This window comes from Zalophus californianus, chromosome 13 (assembly GCF_009762305.2).
Source record: "Zalophus californianus isolate mZalCal1 chromosome 13, mZalCal1.pri.v2, whole genome shotgun sequence".
Lineage (NCBI taxonomy): Eukaryota > Metazoa > Chordata > Mammalia > Carnivora > Otariidae > Zalophus > Zalophus californianus.
In genome coordinates, this window is record NC_045607.1 from 9,941,684 (window position 1) to 9,966,685 (window position 25,002).

The 25,002-nt window shown below is 39.4% G+C and overlaps 1 protein-coding gene across 7 annotated transcripts in view; it reads right to left on the bottom strand.

Annotated features, from left to right (window-relative positions):
• The window catches only part of GAPVD1 (GTPase activating protein and VPS9 domains 1), a 75,163-nt gene that overhangs the window by 7,397 nt on the left and 42,764 nt on the right, over positions 1 to 25,002 (bottom strand). For 3 of the 7 annotated variants that reach the window (XM_027614540.2, XM_027614542.2, XM_027614546.2), the window contains exons 10-22: positions 23,877 to 24,002; positions 17,275 to 17,448; positions 15,516 to 15,656; positions 14,312 to 14,446; positions 13,724 to 13,843; positions 9,564 to 9,641; positions 9,069 to 9,439; positions 8,021 to 8,108; positions 6,935 to 7,015; positions 3,427 to 3,549; positions 1,670 to 1,799; positions 458 to 567; positions 15 to 174 (exon numbers count right to left, since the gene is read on the bottom strand). In XM_027614540.2, the coding sequence (XP_027470341.1) occupies positions 15 to 174; positions 458 to 567; positions 1,670 to 1,799; positions 3,427 to 3,549; positions 6,935 to 7,015; positions 8,021 to 8,108; positions 9,069 to 9,439; positions 9,564 to 9,641; positions 13,724 to 13,843; positions 14,312 to 14,446; positions 15,516 to 15,656; positions 17,275 to 17,448; positions 23,877 to 24,002 (1,837 nt within the window). Of the gene's footprint in view, positions 1 to 14; positions 175 to 457; positions 568 to 1,669; positions 1,800 to 3,426; positions 3,550 to 6,934; positions 7,016 to 8,020; positions 8,109 to 9,068; positions 9,440 to 9,563; positions 9,642 to 13,723; positions 13,844 to 14,311; positions 14,447 to 15,515; positions 15,657 to 17,274; positions 17,449 to 23,876; positions 24,003 to 25,002 lie in introns of those variants that run through there. The other 4 variants (XM_027614545.2, XM_027614543.2, XM_027614544.2 and 1 more) reach the window with 3 other exon arrangements.

Here is a 25,002-nt window from a genome sequence, read left to right on the forward strand (position 1 = left end):
GCTGGGGTAAATACCTATAGTCCTCGGCAATAGAGGCCAGCAGTTTCCTGCAAGTTCTGTTATCAAAGCGGCACACGCAACGCATTGTTTCTTGAAGTTGAGCCATTAAGTTCTTATCTTGTAAATTAATTGCTTCAGCTATTTGAACTTTTAAGAAGCATACAATTTCATTGTCTAAACACAAAAAAAAAGACAGAGAGGGAGAATTCTGTTATTGTCGAGAATTTCCATTGCATGCCATCCCTCAGCCTCTGGGATGTCAGTTCTGCTCAACCACAGATCAGCAGAACTAAGCTGCACTGCCACTCACTTTAATGAAGCATCAGGAATCAAAGTGCCCTTACCCGATGCTAATACAAATAAACTAATGGAACCATATGGAATTGCTATATAGCTTACACAGGCCGTGTACAGGCAGTTTCACATAGTTCAACCCATAAATACAGGAAAAACTTACCCTCTGGGTCTGTATGGTCCGGTAAACCGTTCCTTGTTGAATGGGTTAGCACTGGGAAAGCAACAGAATCCGCAGAGCAAAGAGCAAGCCTCAGTTTCTTTTTTGCATCTCTGAAGAGTGAGTCAAAAGTACATTAATTTTTTTAAAGATTTTATTTATTTGAGAGAGAGAGAGGGAGGGAGAGGGAGGGAGAGGGAGGGAGAGGGAGGGAGAGGGAGGGAGAGGGAGGGAGAGGGAGGGAGAGGGAGAGAGAGCACAAGCGGGGGGAGGGGCAGAGGGAGAGGGAGAAGCAGACTCCCCCGCCGAGCAGGGAGCCCGATGCGGGGCACAATCCCAGGACCACGGGATCACAACCCAAGCCGAAGGCAGCCACCCAACCAACTGACCCACCCAAGCACCCCAAAAGTACAGTAATTTCTTCATGCAGATACGGTCACAGTTTATGAACACTCACTATATAAATTAATATGCTACCCCAGGACTCAAATGTTTCAAGCAGTCATAAATAAAAGATAGTTTTTAATTTACTGACACCTCACTTAAAGGAACAGGCTTTCTAGTTACCCAAGGAGCAAGGCTATAAAAATGCTCTGGGCAGGATCATTCTGTGAAGTCACCAGAATCAGTCAAACAACAAGTCCTTTGGACCCTGCAACATATACTGAGTCTCACAACAAACATTATGAGGAGAATGAGAAAGGGGCATTATGCCAGGGTCAGCAGGGGCCAGAGAAGTCACCAGACCCATCTCATCACGCAAACCAAGAATGCCCTCCATCACATCTCTTGAGAAAGGCTGATCCTGCCACAGGACGAGCTCACCACTTGACAAGAAGCCCTTCCTATTGCTCTACTGCTTGAAACTGCAGCTGACCCTGCCATCTGTTCAGTCTCCCCAGCATTTCCCCCGTGGCCAGGGAGCTTGGTGTGGGCAAAGGGACTGCCACTTGTGTCATTTGAATGACTGACGTGGCCTCTGTGAGCACATGTGGTTGGCTTTTCACCCCTGAATTGATATATGGCTTTTCACCCCTGAATTGCCTTTGATATATGGCATCCACGTGAAGCAGTCTTTTCAGGAAATAGCATTTCGTTCTTATTTCTCTGCTCTCTACATTTACTCGGTGGCTCAATGAATCATTTGACTTGAAGCAACTGCAGTGATGACGAAAAGTCCAAACCCACAAATCTGAAATCCTATCAAAGAAATACCTGTATGAGAAAGCAGAATCCTGAGGGTGGGCCGCCTGGCTCGCAGAGTCCGGGAGATCATCAGCCGAGATATTCTGCAGCGTTTCCTCTCGAGGAGAGTCATGTGCACTCTCACCATCACCCATGACCTCTGCACAAACCCACCCCCAAGAGAGGATAAAAGCAGGTTAACCTGGAAGAGTCTAGCACAAGGAGGTGTTCAAGCTACTTGACCATAAATTAGCACTGTACTTTACAGTCAGAGCTGTTCAATGAAGCACTGAATCACTGTCTGTTAAGTCACAGACTTTCATTGCCTTTAATCACAATTGCTAAACCACAGAACTAAGAGGGGCCTCAAAAATCATCTTACATAACACCCTCAATGTTATAGTCATGGAATCCTGCCCAAGCAGAAAGTGGCTTACTGGACAGCCCTCAGCTCTCCAGGGCTCTTTACTAGAGCTTTTCCCACTGCCCAGGATGAGCTGGGACAGATCTGTGGCTCCTGCAGCTGGTTTTATATTTTTAATTAACCAATTTAGAGAATACGTTCATATATAAAATCAAAAGGAATAAAAACTCATACTATAATAAAGATACTGTGCTTACGTAGGACAACTACCTTTATTAGGAGATAATTTCAAATGCTTCAGGGAAAAAAAGGAAAAAATATACAGAGAGAAAATGTGGCAAAATGTTAACAACTGATAAAGTCCAGGTAGAAGGAATATGGACCTTCACTGTACTATTCAACTCTTCCGTCCTTTGAAACTTTTCAAAATAATAAGTATGGGAAATCCATCTCTACTTTGGCTTCCCCTTACGCTCCCTATGATTTCTCCCTGAGCCATCTCACATTACCAGTCAGATTCTTCCAGGAACACTGGAAGTGTGGGCACACACAAGCAGAAACACATGCAGCATATAATTTATGCTTTTATATACATTTCTTTCCTCTTACTTTATCTTAGGGATTATACCATATTTTTCCGACAGCTATTCAAAATAGCTATTAAAAAGCTACTTTTTAGGGGCTCCTGGGTGGCTCAGTTGGTTAAGCAGCTACCTTCAGCTCAGGTCATGATCCTGGAGTCCCGGGATCAAGTCCCGCCCCAGGCTCCCTGCTCGGCAGGGAGTCTGCTTCTCCCTCTGACCCTCCCCCCTCTCATGTGCTCTCTCTCTCTCTCTCATTCTCTCTCTCTCAAATAAATAAATAAAATCTTTAAAAAAAAAAAGCTACTTTTTATTCAGATCACTTTTCACTGTGATACCGAAGTTAGAACACTTGACCCATGAACAACATAGGTTTGAAATGCATGGGTCCACTTATACATGGATTATTTTTCTTTTCAATTTTTAAGTAATTTCTATACTCAACGTGGGGCTCGAACTCACAACCCCAAGATCAAGAATCACATGCTCTTCTGACTGAGCCAACCAGGCACTCCCATGTGGATTTTTTTTCAGTACATACATACAGTACTGTTAATATATTCTCTCATGATTTTCTAAGAATACTGTCTTTTCTCTAGCTTACTTTATTGTAAGAACAGAGTATATAATACATATAATATGCAAAATATGCTTAATTGACTATGTTGTTAAGGCTGCCAGTCAACAGTAGGCTATCAGTCATTTCTGGGGAGTCAAAAGTCACATATAAATTATTAACTATGTGGGACACTGGTGTCCCTACCGACCCACCCCACACACACCCCCACACCCCACACATTGTTCAGGGTCAACTGTATTCAAATCTTTATCATGATGATCACCTGTACTTTCATAGTTTGCCATTGCTCCTTCACTGGGGCTGGTTCGCTTAATGGCATTCCTGTATTTGTCCAGAATATCCTCAGCGACCTGAGCTTGTGCACTGAGTCTAGGGCTGGGATCATCTGCAGGGGAAAGGAGAGTACAGAATTAGCTCCCCTTGGTTTGTAGCAATTCTGATGTTAGTACGATACCAGTAGCATAATCCCAAAGGCGATTAGGAGGTAAGACTTAAAAAGAGCACATATCTCAATGTTAAGAGGCACCATGCAGCTGCCCGCTCATCCCATTTCTCAGTCTGAGAGCCTTGCCCAAGCACGAAATTGGAAGATTGGCTCCATTTTCTCATCACTGCCAAAATTCTGCATGACAGTGTTGGGAAGTTCAGTGCAGACTACATGGATGATGGGTTTCTAAAGCGCTTCCACTCAAGTTACTGTTATTAGCAGTTCATGCTAACAGAACTTCCAATAGTGCATCTTTATATGCAGATTCATGTATTCAGACATCTCCATGCTGAAGGAGGGGAAAAAGTTTCAAATTTAGAATTAAACCCTTTTAAATAATAAAAAATGCCTTCCTCTGCTCTTCCTGTATGACTCTCTCTCTGCACCACATTTGAAAACTTCAGGTATCAATATTCTGTCTTACTGAATCTCACCACAACAGTGCAGCTGCTAGAAGAGTGCACTTCTGTGCCTGCAGCGGTGTCAGAGGCAATCCGAGAGAATCTAGCCACTGCTGGAAAGTGCTGGGAATTGTACCCAGGGTACACGGAGAAAAAGCTTATCACCATCAACAGACGTAGCACTGTTTACTGTCAGGACCATAATCCTGTCAGCAAAATTAGTGCATCAAAATGTGTTCCTGAAGTCTAAGATGACACAGTCATCAAGGCAAAGAACTGCTACAGATCTATGGGACAAAATCAAGTTCTATAGTGAAATGCAAACACTCCTGAGATAGATCTAGACCAAGAAGGTAACCATGAATGTCCACATTCTGGTAGAATCCCATTTTTCAAAAAATCTAAAAACACATTAAAAAACACTAGATTTTATATATGTGTGTGTGTTGATAGCAGCTAATAATAATGGCAGCTCACATTTATTGAGCACTTACCACGTGCCAGGAACTGTGCTAAGCACCTTATATGAACGATCTCAATTAATCATCACAACAACCCTATAGGGAGGTACTGTTATCACCTCAGTTTTATGGACGAGGAAATCAGGTACAGAGAGGTTCAGTAGTATGCTCATGGGCTCTTCTGTTTCCATGGGGAAAAAAATTTAGTATCCATGTCTCTGTAAAATTGCAGTAAACTGTAGAGAAGGAGGGTTTCCAAACTAATTTAATCTTTCTGCTTTAATGGTATCTGAATGCATGAGAAGAGAATCCTAATAAAATCTGATCTTGAAAATGTAAACTGATAAACCTTTTATCATTACAAAATCTTTCTTTGGAGGGGAAGTACTTTTTTGCTATTGGTTTTGAGTGCTGTTGAGCATTCTGAAAAAGGAACAATAAAATGTGGCTAACCACAGGGAAAGCCGTAATGTCGCTTATAACCTTTATATCTACGCCATTAAGAACTTTATCCCAGGAAAGTAATGAAAACAAACAAAATATACTACATATACGAAGCTGTGAGCAGTATTTTCACCGTAAAAACTGGATACAATTCAAGTATCCAAAAGCAGGAGAACATTCACAATGCTATAAAATCATATGACAGATTATCTGTGAGCCAATACAAATTATTAAAACCAACCATGTCTATAAGAAACTGGAAAGGGTCTATGAAATAACATGTAGTAAAAGAAGAATAGAAAGTTACACAATACTCTGATTCAGTCATGAAAAAGCCATGTACAAATATGGAAAGATTGGGAAAGAATATGGAAAAAAAAAAAAAGGATAGTTAGGGTGACTGCATTATGGACAGACTGTTAAGAAATTTCCTTTCATATCATTAAAAGTTGATTTAATGATAATTTTCAACAGGTCATTAATTAGGACCAGACAGAAATTTCTGCACTAGTAGCAAAGCTAAATTGCTTGAATCAAACACAAAGAAAATGAAATACCTTATGGAAAAAAAAAAACAAAAAACACTTAACTCTACTTAGCTTCTAGATTAGGCACCAAGAACCAAGGAAAACATTTGCCCAAAGACACAAGCAAAAAATAATTTATAACTTCTCCAGTTATTAATTCAACATTTTAAAAACATTAGATTTCATTAAGAGTATTTCATTCCATAAACACTGGTGGTGGTCTAACACCAGGAACCTGGTAAGAAAACATTAATATGTTTCCAACTCCTCTCAATCGGACTGTAGGCTCCTGTGATTTGACTGAATAACCACAACACTTAGCACAGTGCCTGGCATGAGTCAGATGTTCAACAAGTATTTGCTGACTGAGTAAGACAGGCCTGGCAGCTCTCAGCAGGGGATCTTAGCCTGGACACATAGCTCCTGCTCTTCAAAACCCTTAATCCCAGGAGAGCCGCTGCACCAGATAAAGCAGGGATGTATGCTAGAGACCATGGAAATACATCTAAATACATGGAACCAGATACCAGAATGAACGCATTAAAATGGGATTCTACCTGTACTACGCTGAGCTACTTGAGGAGAATGTTCTTTGGAAACCTATACCATTTTTTAATAAAAATCTTCATTTTAATTTAGTAAGATAACATAGTTGAAAATCAAGATAAGAAAAAAAGGTGAGAAATTAATTTCTGGTCTAGATGCTCTACAGCCATCAGAAACAGTATACAAAGCTATCAAACTCAAGGTGGGGTCATTAACACTACTTCTCGAACTCATTCCTTTAAGGGTGCTCATTCATAATGTGCCAAACAGAAGCTGCAAAAACACAAATGCTGAATAAGGTAAGAATCCAATCCCCAGTTGTATTTTCCTTGGGTCAGATAGCAATGTTAAAATGATTCAAGCTGTAAAAAATTAGTAAAGTTTATAAATTTATGATACTGTTTGAACACTTTATCACAAAAAAAGGAAATGATTAGGTAGAACAGAATTTCACTATGATCCTGAATAATCAAGAACTACAGATGAGAATAAATTTAGAATTCTATGATCAACGTTAGAGAAAGCTATTTGATCAATGATCCAAAGATGTGGCATGCATCGCACTAAAACCATCACCACACTTTCCTAAAAGGCCCCGTGTGGCATCGACCCCCTGGGATGTCGCGTTGTAGAGTTGTGCCTAGAGGCTCAGCCCCAGGGGCCTCATCATACACAAAAGTTATGATAATGAGGATGAGGATGGCGGTGGCGGTCTGCAGGAAGAGCACACTGAGGTTCACTGCGGCCACCGCCTGGAAGCCACGGAACTATGAAGAACACACTCCCCACTGCACACACACAGACACACTCTTCTAAAAAGGCAGTGCTTATGACGCCCAGGAAACAGTGCTATGAAATATGTGCTCTGGGAATGAAGGAGCCAGGAAGTCCATGGTCTACAAACCTGTGAGTGTTGAGAATCTGTCAGGCCCCACATCATCTTTGTCTTTTTCTTGTTTTTCTTTCTTTCTAAATGGTATAGGAGCTGGAAATTAAATAAAGTCAGTAGCGTGACACATAACATACTGCACTACTCGGAAGACAGCAGTCATTTTGGAGTATTAACTGGTGGGCCAACATTTCTAAGTGAAAGGAAGGTGAAAAGTTTAAAAGCTAAGGAATCCTGAGTGTCCACTGATAATCATTCTTAAAACAGTGTTGAAGGTTCTTACAGAAGCTTTCAGGATCTGCTTTGGGGTCATCTGTCACAGGAAGAATGATTTAACTCAAATCTGTTGGGACTAAATCAAAACCACTGCCTCTTAACCTTTGCTCGAAAACAACACATTCAAAGCTCTGAGCCTCAATCTCTCCTCATCAAGGGGGCTTGAGTGCAGCTGAAAGCAGAGCTCCTCAGCTCCTGAGCGCCACGGTGCCGAGAAGAGGACTTTGGAAGAAGTCCCTAGCCTTAACCCTGGATGATCTCTCCTTGCAGGAAGAGACGCTTTTGCCAACTCAAATCTCAGTATTTATTGCTACAATGCCAGGCTAGTCACAAAAAAAAAAAAAAAAAAAAAAAAAAAACAATTTTATACAACTGCCTTCCAAAATAAACACTCACTAATATTCAGAATATAAACATTCTCAACAAACATAAACATAAAAAGCTTAAGTTTACTCCAGGAATGTAAAGGATGAATTTTCAATGTTTAATTACCAATAGCATCCCTTTTTCCTGCAATAATTATTAGCAATACATATGTTAAAAGTCCCACGTTTAACCCTAATGGCATATGATATTTAAACAACCGTGACCTGCCTGACTTCCACTTATGAAACCACTACCATTTCCTGCAAAGAACAAGAACTATCATTTCTAAAGGTCTGCCTGCAGCATTCACCTGAGTGAAACCATTTTCTATACCCTCCAAACGGCTAGAAACTTAGGCCCAGCAAGCCACACAGAGGAGCTGACATACTGGCTCTCTGAAAGAGATTTGGGGGCTTTGCTTCTTGTTGCTAATATAATTCTAATATTTTATAAAATTACCTTTAGGCATGGCAGAAACAAAACGTTTTCTCCACCAAGGTCTGTTCCTGTCTGATTTCTCATCATCGCTATCTTTGCGTTCTTCAGTCTGCAGAAAAAGTTTGATGCTTTATTTGGAGTTGGACAGCAGGATAAATTACTAGGAAAAGGGTTTCAGTTTCTCTGTGAAATACAAAAACCACTCTTGTTTGTCTTAAAAGCAAAACTATTCTTATTGCTGTACAGGCAACTTCTGAAACATGGAAGTATACCTTTTAAGCACCAGACTATGATCTGCTTGAGGGCAGGCACTATCTCATTACTATTAGTAAACAAAAACCTTAATACAGAGCCTCACATAGAGTAAGGCACTCAATACTTTTGGAAGGAGTAAGCACAATGCACATAAAGTCTAGAGGGGTAGCAGTAATAATAAAATTGAGTATGGACTGTGTGCCAAATACCAAGGGTTAAGGATACGTATTATTGCATTTAAACCTCACAGTAGCCTTAGGAGATAATAATACTATTAAGCCCTTTTTACAGATGAGAAATAAGGGGCTAAAAAAAGTTATCTTCCTATCTTCTCCAAAGTAATATAGCCTGCATGTGGCATAGTTGGGACTCAAACCCAGATGCAAACAACTTCAAAGTTCATGTTTTGATCGCCAATTAAATTGAGTTATTAAAATCACATGTCAAAGAGCTGGGACTATATAGTTCCTTTACCAGCCTATCAAGTGACCTTAGACAAATCATTTAATTTCTCATCTCGGAAGGAAACTGTGAGGTTTAAATGAAATTAGATATAAAATTGCTTGGAGAAAAGTTCAAAGTGTCATAAAAATGCAAAATACATTACTACAAAACCAAAATAGTACAGGTTTCCCATGGGATACAGTGTGGACAAATTAGACTGACAGATCATCTTTAATCATGACCGCTGTCCATCTTCACTCTTAGATTTATATATACCGTGTTAATTTCACATATCAAGAGAACCAAGTGGACAGAACACTAAAGCTGACCACAATTAGCAAAATTCTTCTAGATGGCCTGTATCCCATACCTCTCCTCTTGAGGAGTCCTTACTCGGGGAGGAAGATGATGAATGAGGTGCAGCCACCAAAGAAGTAGCACCAATGGCTGCAGCTGGAGGGAGTTCTCGCTCTTCATTCCCTGGACGACGGTTCCAGCTGGGGTCACTCATAGGTCGCCGGACAGATGATACTATATCAGAGCTCCTGCTGCGGACTAATCTCTCAGGGTAAGAATGCCTTTGCTTGAATGCCTCCATTTCAGCTGGAGTCAAAACATGGGAACCAAAGTTTGGCAACCTGGCCTCATTTCCTCCCACAGCTCCTTCCAGGATTGGGGGATCTGGTGGTGGATGCGATGGCCTGGCATAGTGAACCTTTGGCCTTACCACGGCAGAAGCCCCTAGAACACAGGGGAAAAAAAGTTTGCAACTGAGATACAACTGATCCAACAAAGGCATCAACATAGGGTTTTGGTTCTGCTCTTCTGCCCAGGGTAAGTCAAAAAGCTCATTTGACTACTTTACCTTCATGTGAAGACAGTGGATCAAACATGGCAAGTAGAGACTCTGACTGAGAAGGAGGAGAGGTCAGCTGGTGGGCGCCTAAAATAAACGGGCAAACTGTAAGACCAATCAGAACTCATCACTAAGAGTTTCTACACAGTGAAAAAGGTTCTAGCATTCTTCCACAGTATTCCTTTTCTTTTTTTTTTTTAAAGATTTATTATTTGAGAGAGAGTGCACACATGGGGGAAGGAGCAGAGGGAGAGAGAGAGAATATCCTAACAGACTCCATACCCAGCACAAGCCCATGCAGGGCTTGATCTCCCAATCCTGAGGCCATGACCCGCACTGAAATCAAGAGTCGGATGCTCAACCGACTGAGCCACCCAAGCACTCCAGTTTTCCTTTTCTGATCAATAGAACTTGAGGGGCATATAAAAAAAAAAAGAGAGAATCTACTAAGTATCATATTCTGATTACTTCAAATTCATGGTATGTTTTTATCTACATACATGGATTTTAATGACATTTAAGTGGTATAGCAACCGCATGTTAATTACTTTTAATGGCCAAATCGTATTATAGTTAATGCAAGGAGTAGAGCCAAAAGATGTAAATCATCAAAATTTTCAGAATGTCACAACTGGGGCGCCTGGGTGGCTCAGTCATTAAGCATCTGCATTCAGCTCAGGTCATGATCCAGGATCCTGGGATCAAGCCCCGCATCGGGCTGCCTGCTCAGCGGGGAGCCTGCTTCTCCCTCTCCCACTCCCCCTGCTCGTGTTCCTGCTCTCTCTCTGTCAAATAAATAAATACAAAATAAAATCTTAAAAAAAAAGAATGTCACAACTGCCCTGAGCCTCACCTTCCCTCCACCTATAAAAATAAGGGCAAAAAATAGTATTAATAATAATAATAAGGGCAGGGGCGCCTGGGTGGCTCAGTCGTTAAGCGTCTGCCTTCAGCTCAGGTCATGATCCCCGCGTCCTGGGATCAAGCCCTGCATTGGGCTGCCTGCTCGGCGGGGAACCTGCTTCTCCCTCTCCCACTCCCCCTGCTCGTGTTCCTGCTCTCTCTCTCTCTGTCAAATAAATAAATAAATAATAAAATAAAAAAAAAATGTCACAACTGCCCTGAGCCTCACCTTCCCTCCACCTATAAAAAATAAGGGCAAAAAATAATATTAATAATAATAATAAGGGCAGGGGCGCCTGGGTGGCTCAGTCATTAAGCGTCAGCCTTCGGCTCAGGTTATGGTCCCGGGGTGCTGGGAGCCCCGTGTCAAGCCTGCTTCTCCCTCTCCCTCTGTCGCTACCCTTGCTTGTGCTCTTTCTCTCTCTCAAATAAATAAAATCTTTAAAAAAATAAGGGCAATATTACCTAGAAGGAATATAAATAAAAAGTTGTAAAATTTGAAATTCTTATACTGTTCTCAGCAAATAACAATTTGTAAAAGTACTCCTAAACAAAAATGAATAATGCTACATTACACCACAAAACAGATTCAAACTACTCTCAGCTATGGAGTAAAAATGACTCCTCTAAGCATATGTCTACACAACCAATATCAGAAATATTAAAACAGGTAAGTATGCAGAGGCTAAAACTTTCAAATATATAAAAGAAACCTCTAGAGGTGCCTGGGTGGCTCAGTCAGATAAGCATCTGACTCTTGATTTCGGCTCAGGTCATGATCTCAGGGCTGTGAGATCGAGCCCCGCTTGATTCTCTCTCTCCCTTTGTCTCTCCCCTTACCCCCCGCCCCAGGGCTCTCTCTCTCTCAAAAAAAAAAAAAAAAGAAAGAAAAGAAAAGAAGCAGTTACTCTAAACTTTTTGAATCTGAACTCTTTAATGTTAATGAATGACAGTACTTTGATTTTATGCTTTTTGATTTTCCTTTTGTTCTATACATTTACCTTCCTCTTAAAATTATAAAAACACTATATTATTATTAAAGACATCTTAGAATATGAGTTCTAAAATTTTGGTCTTAGGACACTTACATTCTTAAAAATTACTGCCCCAAAGAGCCTATATATGTTGGTTATACCTACTGACACCATATCATAAATTAAAAACGAAAACAAATATATACTTATATATTAATTCATTAAATATATCTGTTAAATGGTAATACAAATAACCCTTTTAAATGAAAAATAACTATTTTCCAAAATAAAAAAATAACAACTGACACTGTTTTACATTTTTACAAATTCCTTTAATGTAAGGCTTAATAGAACAGAGCTGGATTCTCCTATGAGCTTCTGCTTTCAATCTGTTGCAATACATATTTTGACTGAAGTATATAAACCTGGCCTCACACAGATTATGTAGTTGGAAAAGGGAAGATATTTTAACAGCCTTCTCAGATAATTGTGGACATTCTTCTATGATACGACACCAAATCTTGATTAGTAGTTTTTTAAAGGTTAGCTATAATTTGGAATCTAAAACCAAATCAATGAACTTTTACTCTGTTACATTAAAATTATTTGGTCTTTCACTTTAAAGGATTTTTGTAACATCATGCATTGATCACCTGGAAAATACTGGTTCAATGAGATATGCAGATCTTCCACATGTTAACACATTTCAATATATAATATCAAAAAATCACACGCTCATCAGAAAAACCACCAATCTCATCAGAAAAGTCTTTAAATATCAGAAAGCTGTCAAGCTCATGAAGGTGGATACAAGTTTTCCGAAATTCTCATTTTTACCTGAAAGCCTGAATTTTATCACTGGCAACAAACTCTACTGTCGGTTGTTTTCCTTGAAGTGATAGGCTCACTTTGTTAATTTTCAATAAATGCCTGCCAAATACCCAAATATGAATAACTACAGTTTGTCAGTCATTCTTTCAAGTAAAAATGGTGTGTCATGAAAAACAAACAAGAGAAGAAACAGCTAGTTAAGCTCACAGCTCCAATAACCATCTAAGTGTTTTTCCTTGAGATACTTCACCACCATGCATTAGGAGTATTTCCTATTTCTTCAGAATTTTGAACAGATGTGTATTCAGGGTTGAGATGTAATTAAATAATTTTTACTGATTCATGAAAGATTTCTTTTTTAACTGTGAGAGAATATAGTGACTGCTAACTGTTCAGTACCACTGCTTTGCTTCATGCTAAGGCCCACCCCAGCAAATGTACCCACCTTTGCTTGTGCACCATCAGTGCAAATGTCAATATAGTGAAAAGGACAACAACCTTTTACTATTATGAAAACAGTTTTGACCTCATTACCCCTCATTCACCAAAAGGGTCTTAAGGGTCCTCAGTGGTCCATGGAGACTATACTCTGAAAATTGCTTATTTAGAACAGTGGTTCTCAAATGGGGCTATTCTGTTCCCCAAGGGATCATGTGGCAGTATCTGGAGACATTTTTGGTTGTCACAACTGCAGGGGAAGAAGGGGGTGCTATGTTCCTGGTAGAGGCCAGAGATGTCACTAAACATCCTATAATGCACAGAACAGGTTTCCATAACAAAGAACTACCTGGCCCAAAATGTTAATAGTGTTGAGGATGAGAAATCTTGGTTTAGAACAAACAAAAAACATTTTTTGTAAGAAAGAAAAAGTATCTAAAAGCCCAGTACATAAAACCACTGCTAGCATTTTGGCATTTCTTTCCTGTGCTTTCTCTATGATAGTTTTTTTAATCAAAAACAAAAACAAAACCCAGCCGCATAAATTATGAGTGGGTGCATCAAAATTCACTTAGCAATTCTATTTTTCAACCCTTAGGTTGTTTCTCATTTTCTGCCAATATAAATGCTATGAAGAACGTAAGACTTTCTGCATACATGGAATGGTTTCCTGATGACTAATTCCTAAAGTGGACTAACTGAACCAAATTTAGTTTGTGAATTTTTTTTTTTTTTTTTTTTTTTTTTTTAAGTAGGCTCTGGGCCCAGTGTGGAGCCCAACACAGGACCTGAACGCACGACCCTGAGAATAAGACCTGAGCTGAGACCTAGAATCGGATGCTTAACCAAGTGAGCCACCCAGGCGCCCCTGGTTTGTGAATTTTCAAGGCCTTACATACGTACTGCCAAAATTATGCCCCGAAGTGCTCGATCAACTGATATTATCACTGGCAAAAGTATAAGACTGCCAGTTTCACCTGTGAATGTGATCATTTTTAAGTCATTCTCCTTTCCCCTTCTTACCATGAGTTACTTCATCCATGTCTGGACTAGTGACAGAATCTTTACCCCCAAAATCAGAGCTGCACTCAGATCTCAGGTCTTCAATCTTATTGGGAATATCCTCAGAGGTTGCACTAATGCCTTTAAAAAAAAAATAAAGTAAAAAATAAACAGCAAAAAGAACAAAATAACCACACAAAAAGTATATGAAGTTTGGAGAAATGTAAATATTCTCAAAATTTTTATGTCCCAGTGCTATACGTGTGAGATGTTTGGTATCATATCCTTTATTGTACTACTGCCTAAATATGCTTGCCTTGATTTGTACAACATAATTGCAAGTATCATGTGGTATCCAAATACAGTAGCAGAGGCCACCAAGAACAGATAGAATTAGAGAGGGAACACACAGACTGTTTGCCAATTACTTCAACAGGCTCTAGAAAGCCACATGTTAAGTTCTCATAGATTTAAGGTCCCACGGAAATAATTTTGTTTCCTAGAAATTCCTCAACTCTTAAATAAAACATATCTCTGTTAACAACTTTATAAATGAAGAGGTGGGAACACACCTTGCAATCCTTATTCCTTAAAACAAGACAGACATACCCGACACAACACTGAGGCCTGGTGTGCTGGGGCGGGAACTGACCTCCCTGACATCCGTATCATCAGATGTGCTACCTAGTCCAGAACAGCTCTCCAGCTCTTGTAGACGCTCCTCCTGCTTTAGATCCGGGGCCTCTAAACAGAAGACATGAGGTGCCACATGAGTGATTCTGTTAGCATGCCACAGGTTCAGCCTGTGACCCACATGAGGAAAGCTACCAGAGTGTGAATGAAATCATTGTAAACAGATTTCTAAGTCTGGGCCAGTTAGCAAAGTTAGTTAGATCGAGTGTTAAAGAAGCTGAGGTTGGGATTTTCATTCCAATATAGGCCAGTTTGTTGTGCAAAGGTGAAAACTCTGCCTGTAGATCACTAATCTCATAAAATATGCTGCTGGTTAAGAAGTAAACTCAACAAGAGCATACAGAATAGCTTAACATTAAACCAAACATTTTCTAAAAATAACTCCTCCGGACACTCAACAGATAGTAAGCTAACTGTACTGTCTCCTTATGTAAAGGTCAGCATGTCTGAGTGCATTAATATTATAAACATATCAGAATCACTTAATTATTCTTGAGCCCAGTAGATCAGACAGAATGTAATTCAGATATACAGTTACTTAAATTTGCATTCTGGTAGTTGACATTTAATCGAAAGCAAAATTTTAATCTTCATAATCAGAAAAAAAGGAGAAATGCAATATTTAAGAAAAGAGAAAGTACAAAACACTTTATATATATTTGTAATAATCCTACACAAAGTAATTCTCAGGACTCCAGAGTCTCAATTTCAGTACATTTCAAAATTAGATATCTTTTAAAGGGTCAAGTTCTCCCTGGGATGAATCTGGGCATGCTTGCCACGCATCCAACTGCTCAGGGTTCAAGCTGTACTGCTATTCCTATTTTGTGATGAGTTAGTGGGAGATACCAAACTCAGTGTCACACACAGAACTCTGGTGAGTTGCTAACAAATACTTACAAATAACTGAACACAGAGTCAAAAAGCACCTGCCATCTTAGCCTATGCCATCCAACTGCATTTTTTCTTGATGGACAGAAAATGCCCTAACTGTCCATCTGAAATTCTTAGTAATATGGTTGTGTCACGCTTGACAAAATGTACACAGTACAGGAATTAAGATACCTTACATTTAAAACTTCTGTGCAAATCAAAAAGCAAACAATGACAGCATACTAACCTGAGTCACTTGGCAATACCTCTACACTCCAAGCTTCGCTTGTTGTCTCTGATATGGTAGAACCAGTGCAGGGGTCAAGAAGCACTGACCCTGAACCTGGCAGGCACAGTAAACTGCCTAACATGTTCTCTGCTGCTGCACCTGTATAACCAGTGGGGAGCAAAGGGTTAACGAAGATCCTGATGGAAAGAGCAGTGATAATGGAGAAGGGCCAAACACTAAACTAACTGTCATCTCTACTCTATCCACAAGAAGGAAGCCAAGGTAAGTGTAATTTCAATCAACAGCACCACTAAAAACAAAATTTCCGACATTGGTCACAATGGCACAAGCTCCTTTTTCTCAGTTTCCTCCTGTTCACCTTGGACTCTCCATAGAGAAAACATCCATCATTAGGTCAAGTCATTTCAACTAGCTTTCATCTTGGTTTTGTAGCACATTTTTACATGTGTCCCAAAATACCTAAAATGTATAGTCCTCACAGGGATTAAAAACACTCAAATGGAGACACTAAACCACAGAAAGTTATACTGGCCAAATATGTTTTCTTCTGGCACATTAGCCACATATTCAGAGCAGTAAAATATATTTGCAGGAAAATACACATCTCTGTAGCACGCATTCAACTGCAAATACAGCTCATTGCTCAAACAGAGCTTTCTGCCAGGAAAAATACTACTTTGGCCCCTGAAACAAAGTAATGCAAAACCAATTAAGAAATCTGTTTACACTACTTAAAAATACAAATAGAAAGGATTAAACATTATCATACACCGTGTTAGAAATACTCAAGTTCAGGATGCTCCATGACACCTGATAACGCCTAACAAAAGAACAATTCTACTGCAGTGCATAAAAAACTTTTGGCAAAAGGTTACTGGTGAAAGTTACCTTTTAAAGATATATCATAAAATAATTACAAATAAAATAACATCTGGAACTTGCCTAAACATAACAGGGGGACAGGGTAAAAGGGGTAGTGGGAGAAGAGATGAGACAAAACTGGCCACGTGTGCATGTGTAATAGTTAAAGCTGAATGACTGGTACACAGAGTACATTCTTCCCTCTTGTATTTGCCTGAAACGTTCCATGATTTAAAGAGAAAATGAAGATGCTGCTTATAGGACTGTATGAAATCTTTCAGAACTCAGAGAACAGTACCCTAAAGGGGGTGAATTTTAAAGTATGTAAATAGTACCTCCATAAACTTGTATTTAAAAAAAAAGAAAAAACTAGTTACTCTTTGGAAATGAATTAATCCTTCCAGAAGAAATTCCTTTTTTTTTTTTTTTCCCTTAAGTAAGCTCTACACCCAAAGTGGGGCTTCAACTCACAACCCTGAGATCAAGAGTCACATACTCTACCGAGTGAGCCAGCCAGGCACCCTATTAAATTCAATTTTTAGAGAATCTCAGTATTATATTATTCTGAAAGATTTTATGGCTATAATCTATAAGAATTTTCATTTTCAGGTAAGGTGTGTAGTCTCAAAAAGAATATCCTCAGAATATATATTATGCCCTGAAAAGAAGGTAATTCAGAAGACTGGTTCTTTTTTGGCAGGGGAGGGGGAGTTAAACGCAGACAGGGAAAAACGCTACCTATATTTCGGTAAGGAAAAAAAGACACAAGTGCCTTGTTACATAGTTATCTCAGCTTCCTAGGTCTGTCTGTCTGAGGCTGAAGTCCCTGCCCATGAGGGTAGATAGATATGAATAACTAAACAGCAATCTTCCAGAGAAATTAAACAGCAGTTACCTGCAATTTCTTGTAAGCGATCTTCATCAATGTTAGGGTCGAAATCACTTCCCAAGACATCTGTACTCCAGGTCTCACTCACTGTTTCTGATATATCTCTGTCATCTGTCAGTCCCATCATGTCACGTATTTCAAACTTCCTTAACTTATCATCAAGATTATCTTGTGTTGTAGCTATCAGAAACAAAATTATGCATTTTGAAAATGACAGCACAGCTATTTTTTTAAATCAACTTTAAAGATACATATTTTATCATTAACACCAAGCATGCAATACCAGCATTGAATTATCCCTTCTATGTTTCCTTCTATGAACTAAGCTCAGCATCTGTACCCCCATTTCTGACAGATTAACTGGGGCAACCTCTGCAGTGTGACTCTGATAAAAAATTGGGATAAATGGCAGCAGACCTATCCATAGAGACCTGGCAGGCCGGAAAGGACTCGCATGATATATCCAGAGCACTAAACAAGAAAAATATGCAGCCAAGAATACTACATCCAGCTAGGCTGTCATTGAAAATAGAAGGAGAGATAAAAAGCTTCCAGGACAAACAAAAACTAAAGGAATTTGCAAACACGAAACCAGCCCTACAAGAAATATTGAAAGGGGTCCTCTAAGCAAAGAGAGAGCCTAAAAGTAACATAGACCAAAAAGAAACAGAGACAATATACAGTAACAGTCACCTTACAGGCAATAAAGTGGTACTAAATTCATATCTTTCAATAGTTACCCTGAATGTAAATGGGCTAAATGCCCCAATCAAAAGACACAGGGTATCAGATTGGATTTAAAAACAAGACCCATCAATATGCTGTCTGCAAGAGATTCATTTTAGACCCAAAGACACTTCCAGATTTAAAGTGAGGGGGTGGAAAACCATTTACCATGCTAATGGACATCAAAAGAAAGCTGGGGTGGCAATCCTTATATCAGGCAAATTAGGTTTTAAACCAAAGACTATAATAAGAGACGAGGAAGGACACTATATCATACCTAATGGGTCTATCTAACAAAAAGATCTAACAATTTTAATTATCTATGCCCCTAACATGGGAGCAGCCAATTATATAAGCCAATTACTAACAAAATCAAAGAAACACATCGACAATAATACAATAATAGTAGGGGACTTTAACACCCCCCTCACTGAAATGGACAGATCATCTAAGCAAAAGATCAACAAGGAAATAAAGGCTTTAAATGATACACTGGACCAGATGGACTTGACAGACATATTCAGAACATTCCATCCCAAAGCAACAGAATACACATTCTTCTTGAGACTGGAACATTCTCCAGAATAGATCCCATCCTGGGTCACAAATCAGGTCTCAACCGGTACCAAAAGACTGGGATCATTCCCTACATATTTTCAGACCACAGTGCTTTGAAACTTGACCTCAATCACAAGAGGAAAGCTGGAAAGAACTCAAATATATGGAGGCTAAAAAGCATCCTACTAAAGAACAAATGGGTCAACCAGGAAATTAAAGAATTAAAAAAGCTCATGGAAACAAATGAAAAGGAAAACACAACTGTTCAAAATCTTTGGGATGCAGCAAAGGCAGGCCTAAGAGGAAAGTATATAACAATACAAGCCTTTCTCAAAAAACAAGAAAGGTCTCAAATACACAACCTAACCCTATACCTAAAGGAGCTGGAGGAAGAACAGACGGGACCACAGGAAGAACCCCTAAACCCAGCAGGAGAAGAGAAATAATAAAGATCAGAGCAGAAATCAATGAAATAGAAACCAAAGAACAGCAGAACAGATTAACAAAACTAGGAGCTGGTTCTCTGAAAGAATTAATAAGATTGATAAAGCCCTGGCCAGACTTATCAAAAAGAAAAGAGAAAGGACCCAAATAAATAAAATCATGAATGAAAAGAGGAGAGATCACAACCAACACCAAAGAAATACAAACAATTATAAGAACATATGAGCAACTATATGCCAGCAAATTAGACAATCTGGAAGAAATGGAAGCATTCCTAGAGATGTACAAATTACCAAAACTGAACCAGGAAGAAATAGAAAACCTGAACAGACCCATAATCAGTAAGGAAATTGAAGCAGTAATCAAAAATCTCCCAACAAACAAGTGCCCAGGGCCAGATGGCTTCCCAGGGGAATTCTACCAAACATTTAAAGAAGAATTAATACCTATTCTTCTGAAACTGTTCCAAAAAATAGAAATGAAAGGAAAACTTCCAAACTCGTTTTATGAGGCCAGCATTACCTTCATCCCAAAACCAAAGACCCCATCAAAAAGGAGAATTACAGACCAATATCCCTGAAGAACATGGATGCAAAAATTCTCACCAAAATACTAGCCAACAGGATCCAACAGTACATTAAAAAGATTATTCACCACAACCAAGTGGGATTTATTCCTGGGCTGCAAGGTTGGTTCAACACCCGCAAATCAATCAATGAGATATAATACATTAATAAAAGAAAGAACAAGAACCATATGATACTCTCAATAGATGCAGAAAAAACATTTGACAAAGTACAGCATCCTTTCTTGATTAAAACTCTTCAGAGTGTAGGGACAGAGGGTACATACCTCAATATCATAAAAGCCATCTATGTAAAACCCATGGCAAATATCATTCTCAATGAGGAAAAACTGAGAGCTTTTCCCCTAAGGTCAGGAACACGGCAGGGATGTCCACTATCACCACTGCTATTCAACATACTACTAGAACTCATAGCCTCAGCAGACAACAAAAAGAAATAAAAGGCATCCGAATCAGCAAAGAAGAAGTCAAACTCTCACTCTTTGCAGATGATACGATACTTTATGTGGAAAACCCAAAAGACTTCCACCCCAAAACTGCTAGAACTCATAAAGGAATTTAGTAAAGTGGCAAGATACAAAATCAATGCACAGAAATCAGTTGCATTTCGGGCGCCTGGGTGGCTCAGGTGGTTAAGCGTCTGCCTTCGGCTCAGGTCATGATCCCAGGGTCCTGGGATCGAGTCCCGCATCGGGCTCCCTGCTCCTTGGAAGCCTGCTTATCCCTCTGCTTCTCCCTCTCTCGCTCTCTCCTCCTCTGTCTCTCATGAATAAATAAATAAAATCTTTAAAAAAAAAAAAAAAAAGAAATCAGTTGCATTTCTATACACCAACAACAAGACAGAAGAAAAAGAAATTAAGAAGTCAATCCCATTTACAATTGCACCCAAAACCATAAGATACCTAGGAATAAATCTAACCAAAGAGGCAAAGAATCTGTACTCAGAAAACTATAGAATACTCATGAAAGAAATGGAAAAATGTTCCATGCTCATGGGTTGGAAGAACAAATATTGTGAAAATGTCTATGCTATCTAAGGCAATCTACACATTTAATGGAATCCCTATCAAAATACCACTAACTTTCTTCAAAGAACTGGAACAAATAATCCTAAAATTTGTATGGAACCAGAAAAGACCCCGAATAGCCAGAGGAATGTTGAAAAAGAAAAGCAAAGCTTGTGTGGCATCACAATTCCGGACTTCAAGCTCTATTACAAAGCTGTCATCATCAAGGACAGTATGGTACTGGTATAAAAACAGACGCATAGATCAATGGTACAGAATAGAGAGCCCAGAAATGGATCCTCAACTCTATGGTCAACTAATCTTCAACAAAGCAGGAAAGAATGTCCAATGGAAAAAAGACAGTCTTTTCAACAAATGGTGGTGGGAAAATTGGAGAGCCACATGTAGAAGAATGAAACTGGACCATTTCCTTACACCACACACAAAAATAGACTCAAAATGGATGGAAGACCTAAATGTGAAACAGGAATCCATCAAAATCCTTGATGAGAATACAGGCAGCAACCTCTTCGACCTCAGCCACAGCAACTTCTTCCTAGAAACATTGCCAAAGGCAAGGGTAGTAAGGGCAAAAATGAACTATTGGGACTTCATCAAGATAAAAAGCTTTTGCACAGCAAAGAAAACAGTTAACAAAACCAAAAGACAATGACAGAATGGGAGAAGATATTTGCAAATGACATATCAGATAAAGGGCTGGTATCCAGAATCTATAAAGAACTTATCAAACTCAATACCCAAAGAACAAATAATCCAGTCAAGAAATGAGCAGAAGACATGAACAGACATTTCTGCAAAGAAGACATCCAAATGACCAACAGACACATGAAAAAGCACTCAACATCACTCGGGATCAGGGAAATACAAATCAAAACCTCAATGCGATACCACCTCACACCAGTCAGAATGGCTAAAATTAACAAGTCAGGAAACGACAGACATTGGCGGGGATGTGGAGAAAGGGGAACCCTCCTACACAATGCAAACTGGTGCAGCCACTCTGGAAAACAGTATGGAGGTTCCTCAAAAAGTTGAAAATAGAGCTACCCTATGACCCAGCAATTGCACTACTGGGTATTTACCCCAAAGATACAAATGTAGTGATCCGAAGGGGCACCTGCAACCCAATGTTTATAGCAGCAATGTCCACAAGAGCCAAACTATGGAAAGAACCCAGAGGTCCATCAACAGATGAATGGATAAAGACGTGGTATATATGTACAATGGAATATTATGCAGCCATCAAAAAAATGAAATCTTGCCATTTGCAATGACATGGATGGAACTAGAGGGTACTATGCTAAGCGAAATAACTCAATCAGAGAAAGACGAGTATCATATGATCTCACTGATATGAGGAATTTGAAAAACAAGACAGAGGATCATAGAGGAAGGGAGGGAAAAATGAAACAAGATGAAATCAGAGAGGGAGACAAACCATAAGAGACTTTTAATCTCAGGAAACAAACTGAGGGTTGCTGGAATGGAGGGGGGTGGGAGGGATGGGGTGGCTGGGTGATGGACATTGGGGAGGGTATGTGCTATGTATGGTGAGCGCTGTGAATTGTGTAATTCATGAATCACAGACCTGTACCCCTGAAACAATATATTATATGCTAATAAAAAAAATGGGATATATTTCCCTCTCTGTGTATTTGCACAGGCCTTGTTACTTGCTTTGGCTAAAAGAGTAAAAAAGTGTGCCAGTTTCAAGGCTAGGCCTCAAACCCTTATAAACCTCAAACCCTATAATCCTTATAAAATTCTGCCCTCTTTTTCGTCCTTGCTTCTGCCATGAGAACAAGCTTAAGCTAGCCTGCTGGTGGATAAGGGACCACATGGAACAAAGCAAAGGTCATCCTAGAGCAGCCAGCTCTCCTCACTGACCAACTATCCCCCAGTTAAGATTAGCAGAGCTTCCTACTCAACCACCAGTGACTGCAGATACATGAGTCAGCCCAGTCCAAATCAGAATCACCCAGCTGACCCAGAGACTTGAGAGCACAAATAAATGTTTGTTGTTTTAAGTCACTAAGTTTTGAGATGGTTTGTTATGTAGCAATTACTCTGGAAATAATTAACTGATAAGCCCATACTAAAATATTTTCTTCATTTGACTTGAATACATCCCCCTGATATTAGAGTTTTCTCTCTTCTGTTGACTGAGAAGCAGTCTATAATTTGTCTCAATTTACTTCTTAACCTAGTGCTCACAAAATGTAGACCACCAACCACCTACATCAGAACAGCCACACCTACATCAGAATCACCTAGAGAGCTTGTTAAGTGATATTCTTTCAACTTCTGTCTTAATGTATTATTTTAGGTTTCTCTCTTATTTGCAGAAAATTTAATCCTAACTGATCTGACAAACTAATCCAGTAAAATATAATATTTCTTTTATTTAAGCCACACATAGCCCAACTGGCAATGCTCTTTTCCTTTATGAAAATGAACTGCACCAGGATTTCCAGAAATGAGACATGGGAAATGTTTTTTGTTTTTTTTTTTAGTTTCCCAGGTAATTTTTATGCCCACTCTGGTCTCAGACCCAGCTGATCTGCAATCTGCCCTCAACACTCCCTCAAAGGCCACCAGTGATCTTTAAATGAACAAATCTAAAGAGCTTTTTCAAATTAATCTTCTTAAAGCACAGTATGTATCCATCTACTTTTCAATCCTTACCCCACATTATTCCCATATTTGATAGTTCCTGAGTAAGTACTATGGTTTCCCACTTCCCTGACTTGCTTATACTATTCTGTTCCTTCACCTAGAATGCCCCATCTTGAGTTTCTGCCAACGCAATGTGAGCCGAGCTTTAAGGCTATAGCATTTTCTTCCACTAAGCTTTCCCCTACACTTTCAACCACATGCATCTCTCACTCAGAACTGCCAAGGCACTTTTATAACACTTTTAGACATTTGTATACCATCTTCTCCCTATTCTAAGTTCCTTTAACCCCAAGTATTTATCTTTGTATCCCTTAAAATGTCAATATTACAGAATTGAAATGCTATTACCGAATTCAAGCAATTCATTTTAATTATTCTACGTAGCTTAAGCCTAAAAAATTCATTTACCAACTAAACATTTTTAAGAACTGAAAGAACTATGAATAAATGCAAGTTTAATGGTCATTATATAATCAACTTAAATTTAATTCTTTTACTGAACACAGCCAATCTACATGGAAACACACAGTTTATCCTGCAGCCAGGTAAATTCTTTGCTATTTGAGCAACTGTGTTCAGCTTCACTTTACCTTGCTCATGCTCTAATAACTGTAGAGCTTCAACTCCATTACTCCCAGAAGGTCCTGCTCCAAGTTCTGATACAGATTCTCCTTCCAAGTCTAGAGAGGATACTGAATTGGAGCGATTTGATGGACCTAGAGAAATGTTTACATTGTAAGTGAGCTTTTTAAAAGTCATGAGCCACCATACAACTTTTCATGCCTTCATAACAGACTGAAGACTGATTAAGGTACATTTATTTCTACATATGTATTTATTTGAGAGAGAGAGAGAGAGTATACGAGCAGGGGGCATGGGGAGAGGCGGAGGGAGAGAGAGAATCTCAAGCAGAGTCCTTGCTGAGCATGCTGGATGCAGGGCTTGATACCACAACCCCGAGATCATGACTTCAGCCGAAATCAAGAGCCAGATGCTTAACCAACTGAGCCACCCAGGGGCCCCAAGGTGCTTTTATTTATGTATTTTTATTAAGGTGGTTTTAAAAAATTTTTATTTATTTTGGGGGGGGGGCAGAGGGAGAGGGAGAGAGAATCTTAAGAAGGCTCCATGCCCAGTACGGAGCCCAACACAGGGTGCAAACTCACTACCCTGAGATCATGACCTGAGCCGAACTCAAGAGTGGGATGCTTAACTAACTGAGCCACCCAGGTGTCCCAAGGTGCTTTTAATACTGCATCCATACCTTAAAAATACACACGCCCTTTAAGCCAGCAATTGTGATAAATTGTGATAAATTCTAGAAATTTATCCTAGGAAACAATTCAAAAATTCATCGAAAGTTGCTTGTCAAAAGGCTTTTTTCTTTTTTTAAAGATTTTATTTGACAGAGAGAGCACAAGCAGAGGGAGAGAGAGGGAGAAGCAGGCTCCCTGCTGAGCAAGGAGCCCAATGTGGGACTCGATCCCAGGATCCTGGGATCATGACCTGGGCCGAAGGCAGCTGCTTAACCAACTGAGCCACCCAGGCGGCCCTCAAAGGGCTTTTTATAATGCTTGAAAAGCAGAAACAATCTATATGTTTAATCATATAAGAATGTTTAAATTATCCCCACTTGAAGTTAAAGAAAAAAAACCATTAAGAACCTAAGATATTTAAGAATGTTAAATTACAAAGGGAAATGTCACTGCTATACTG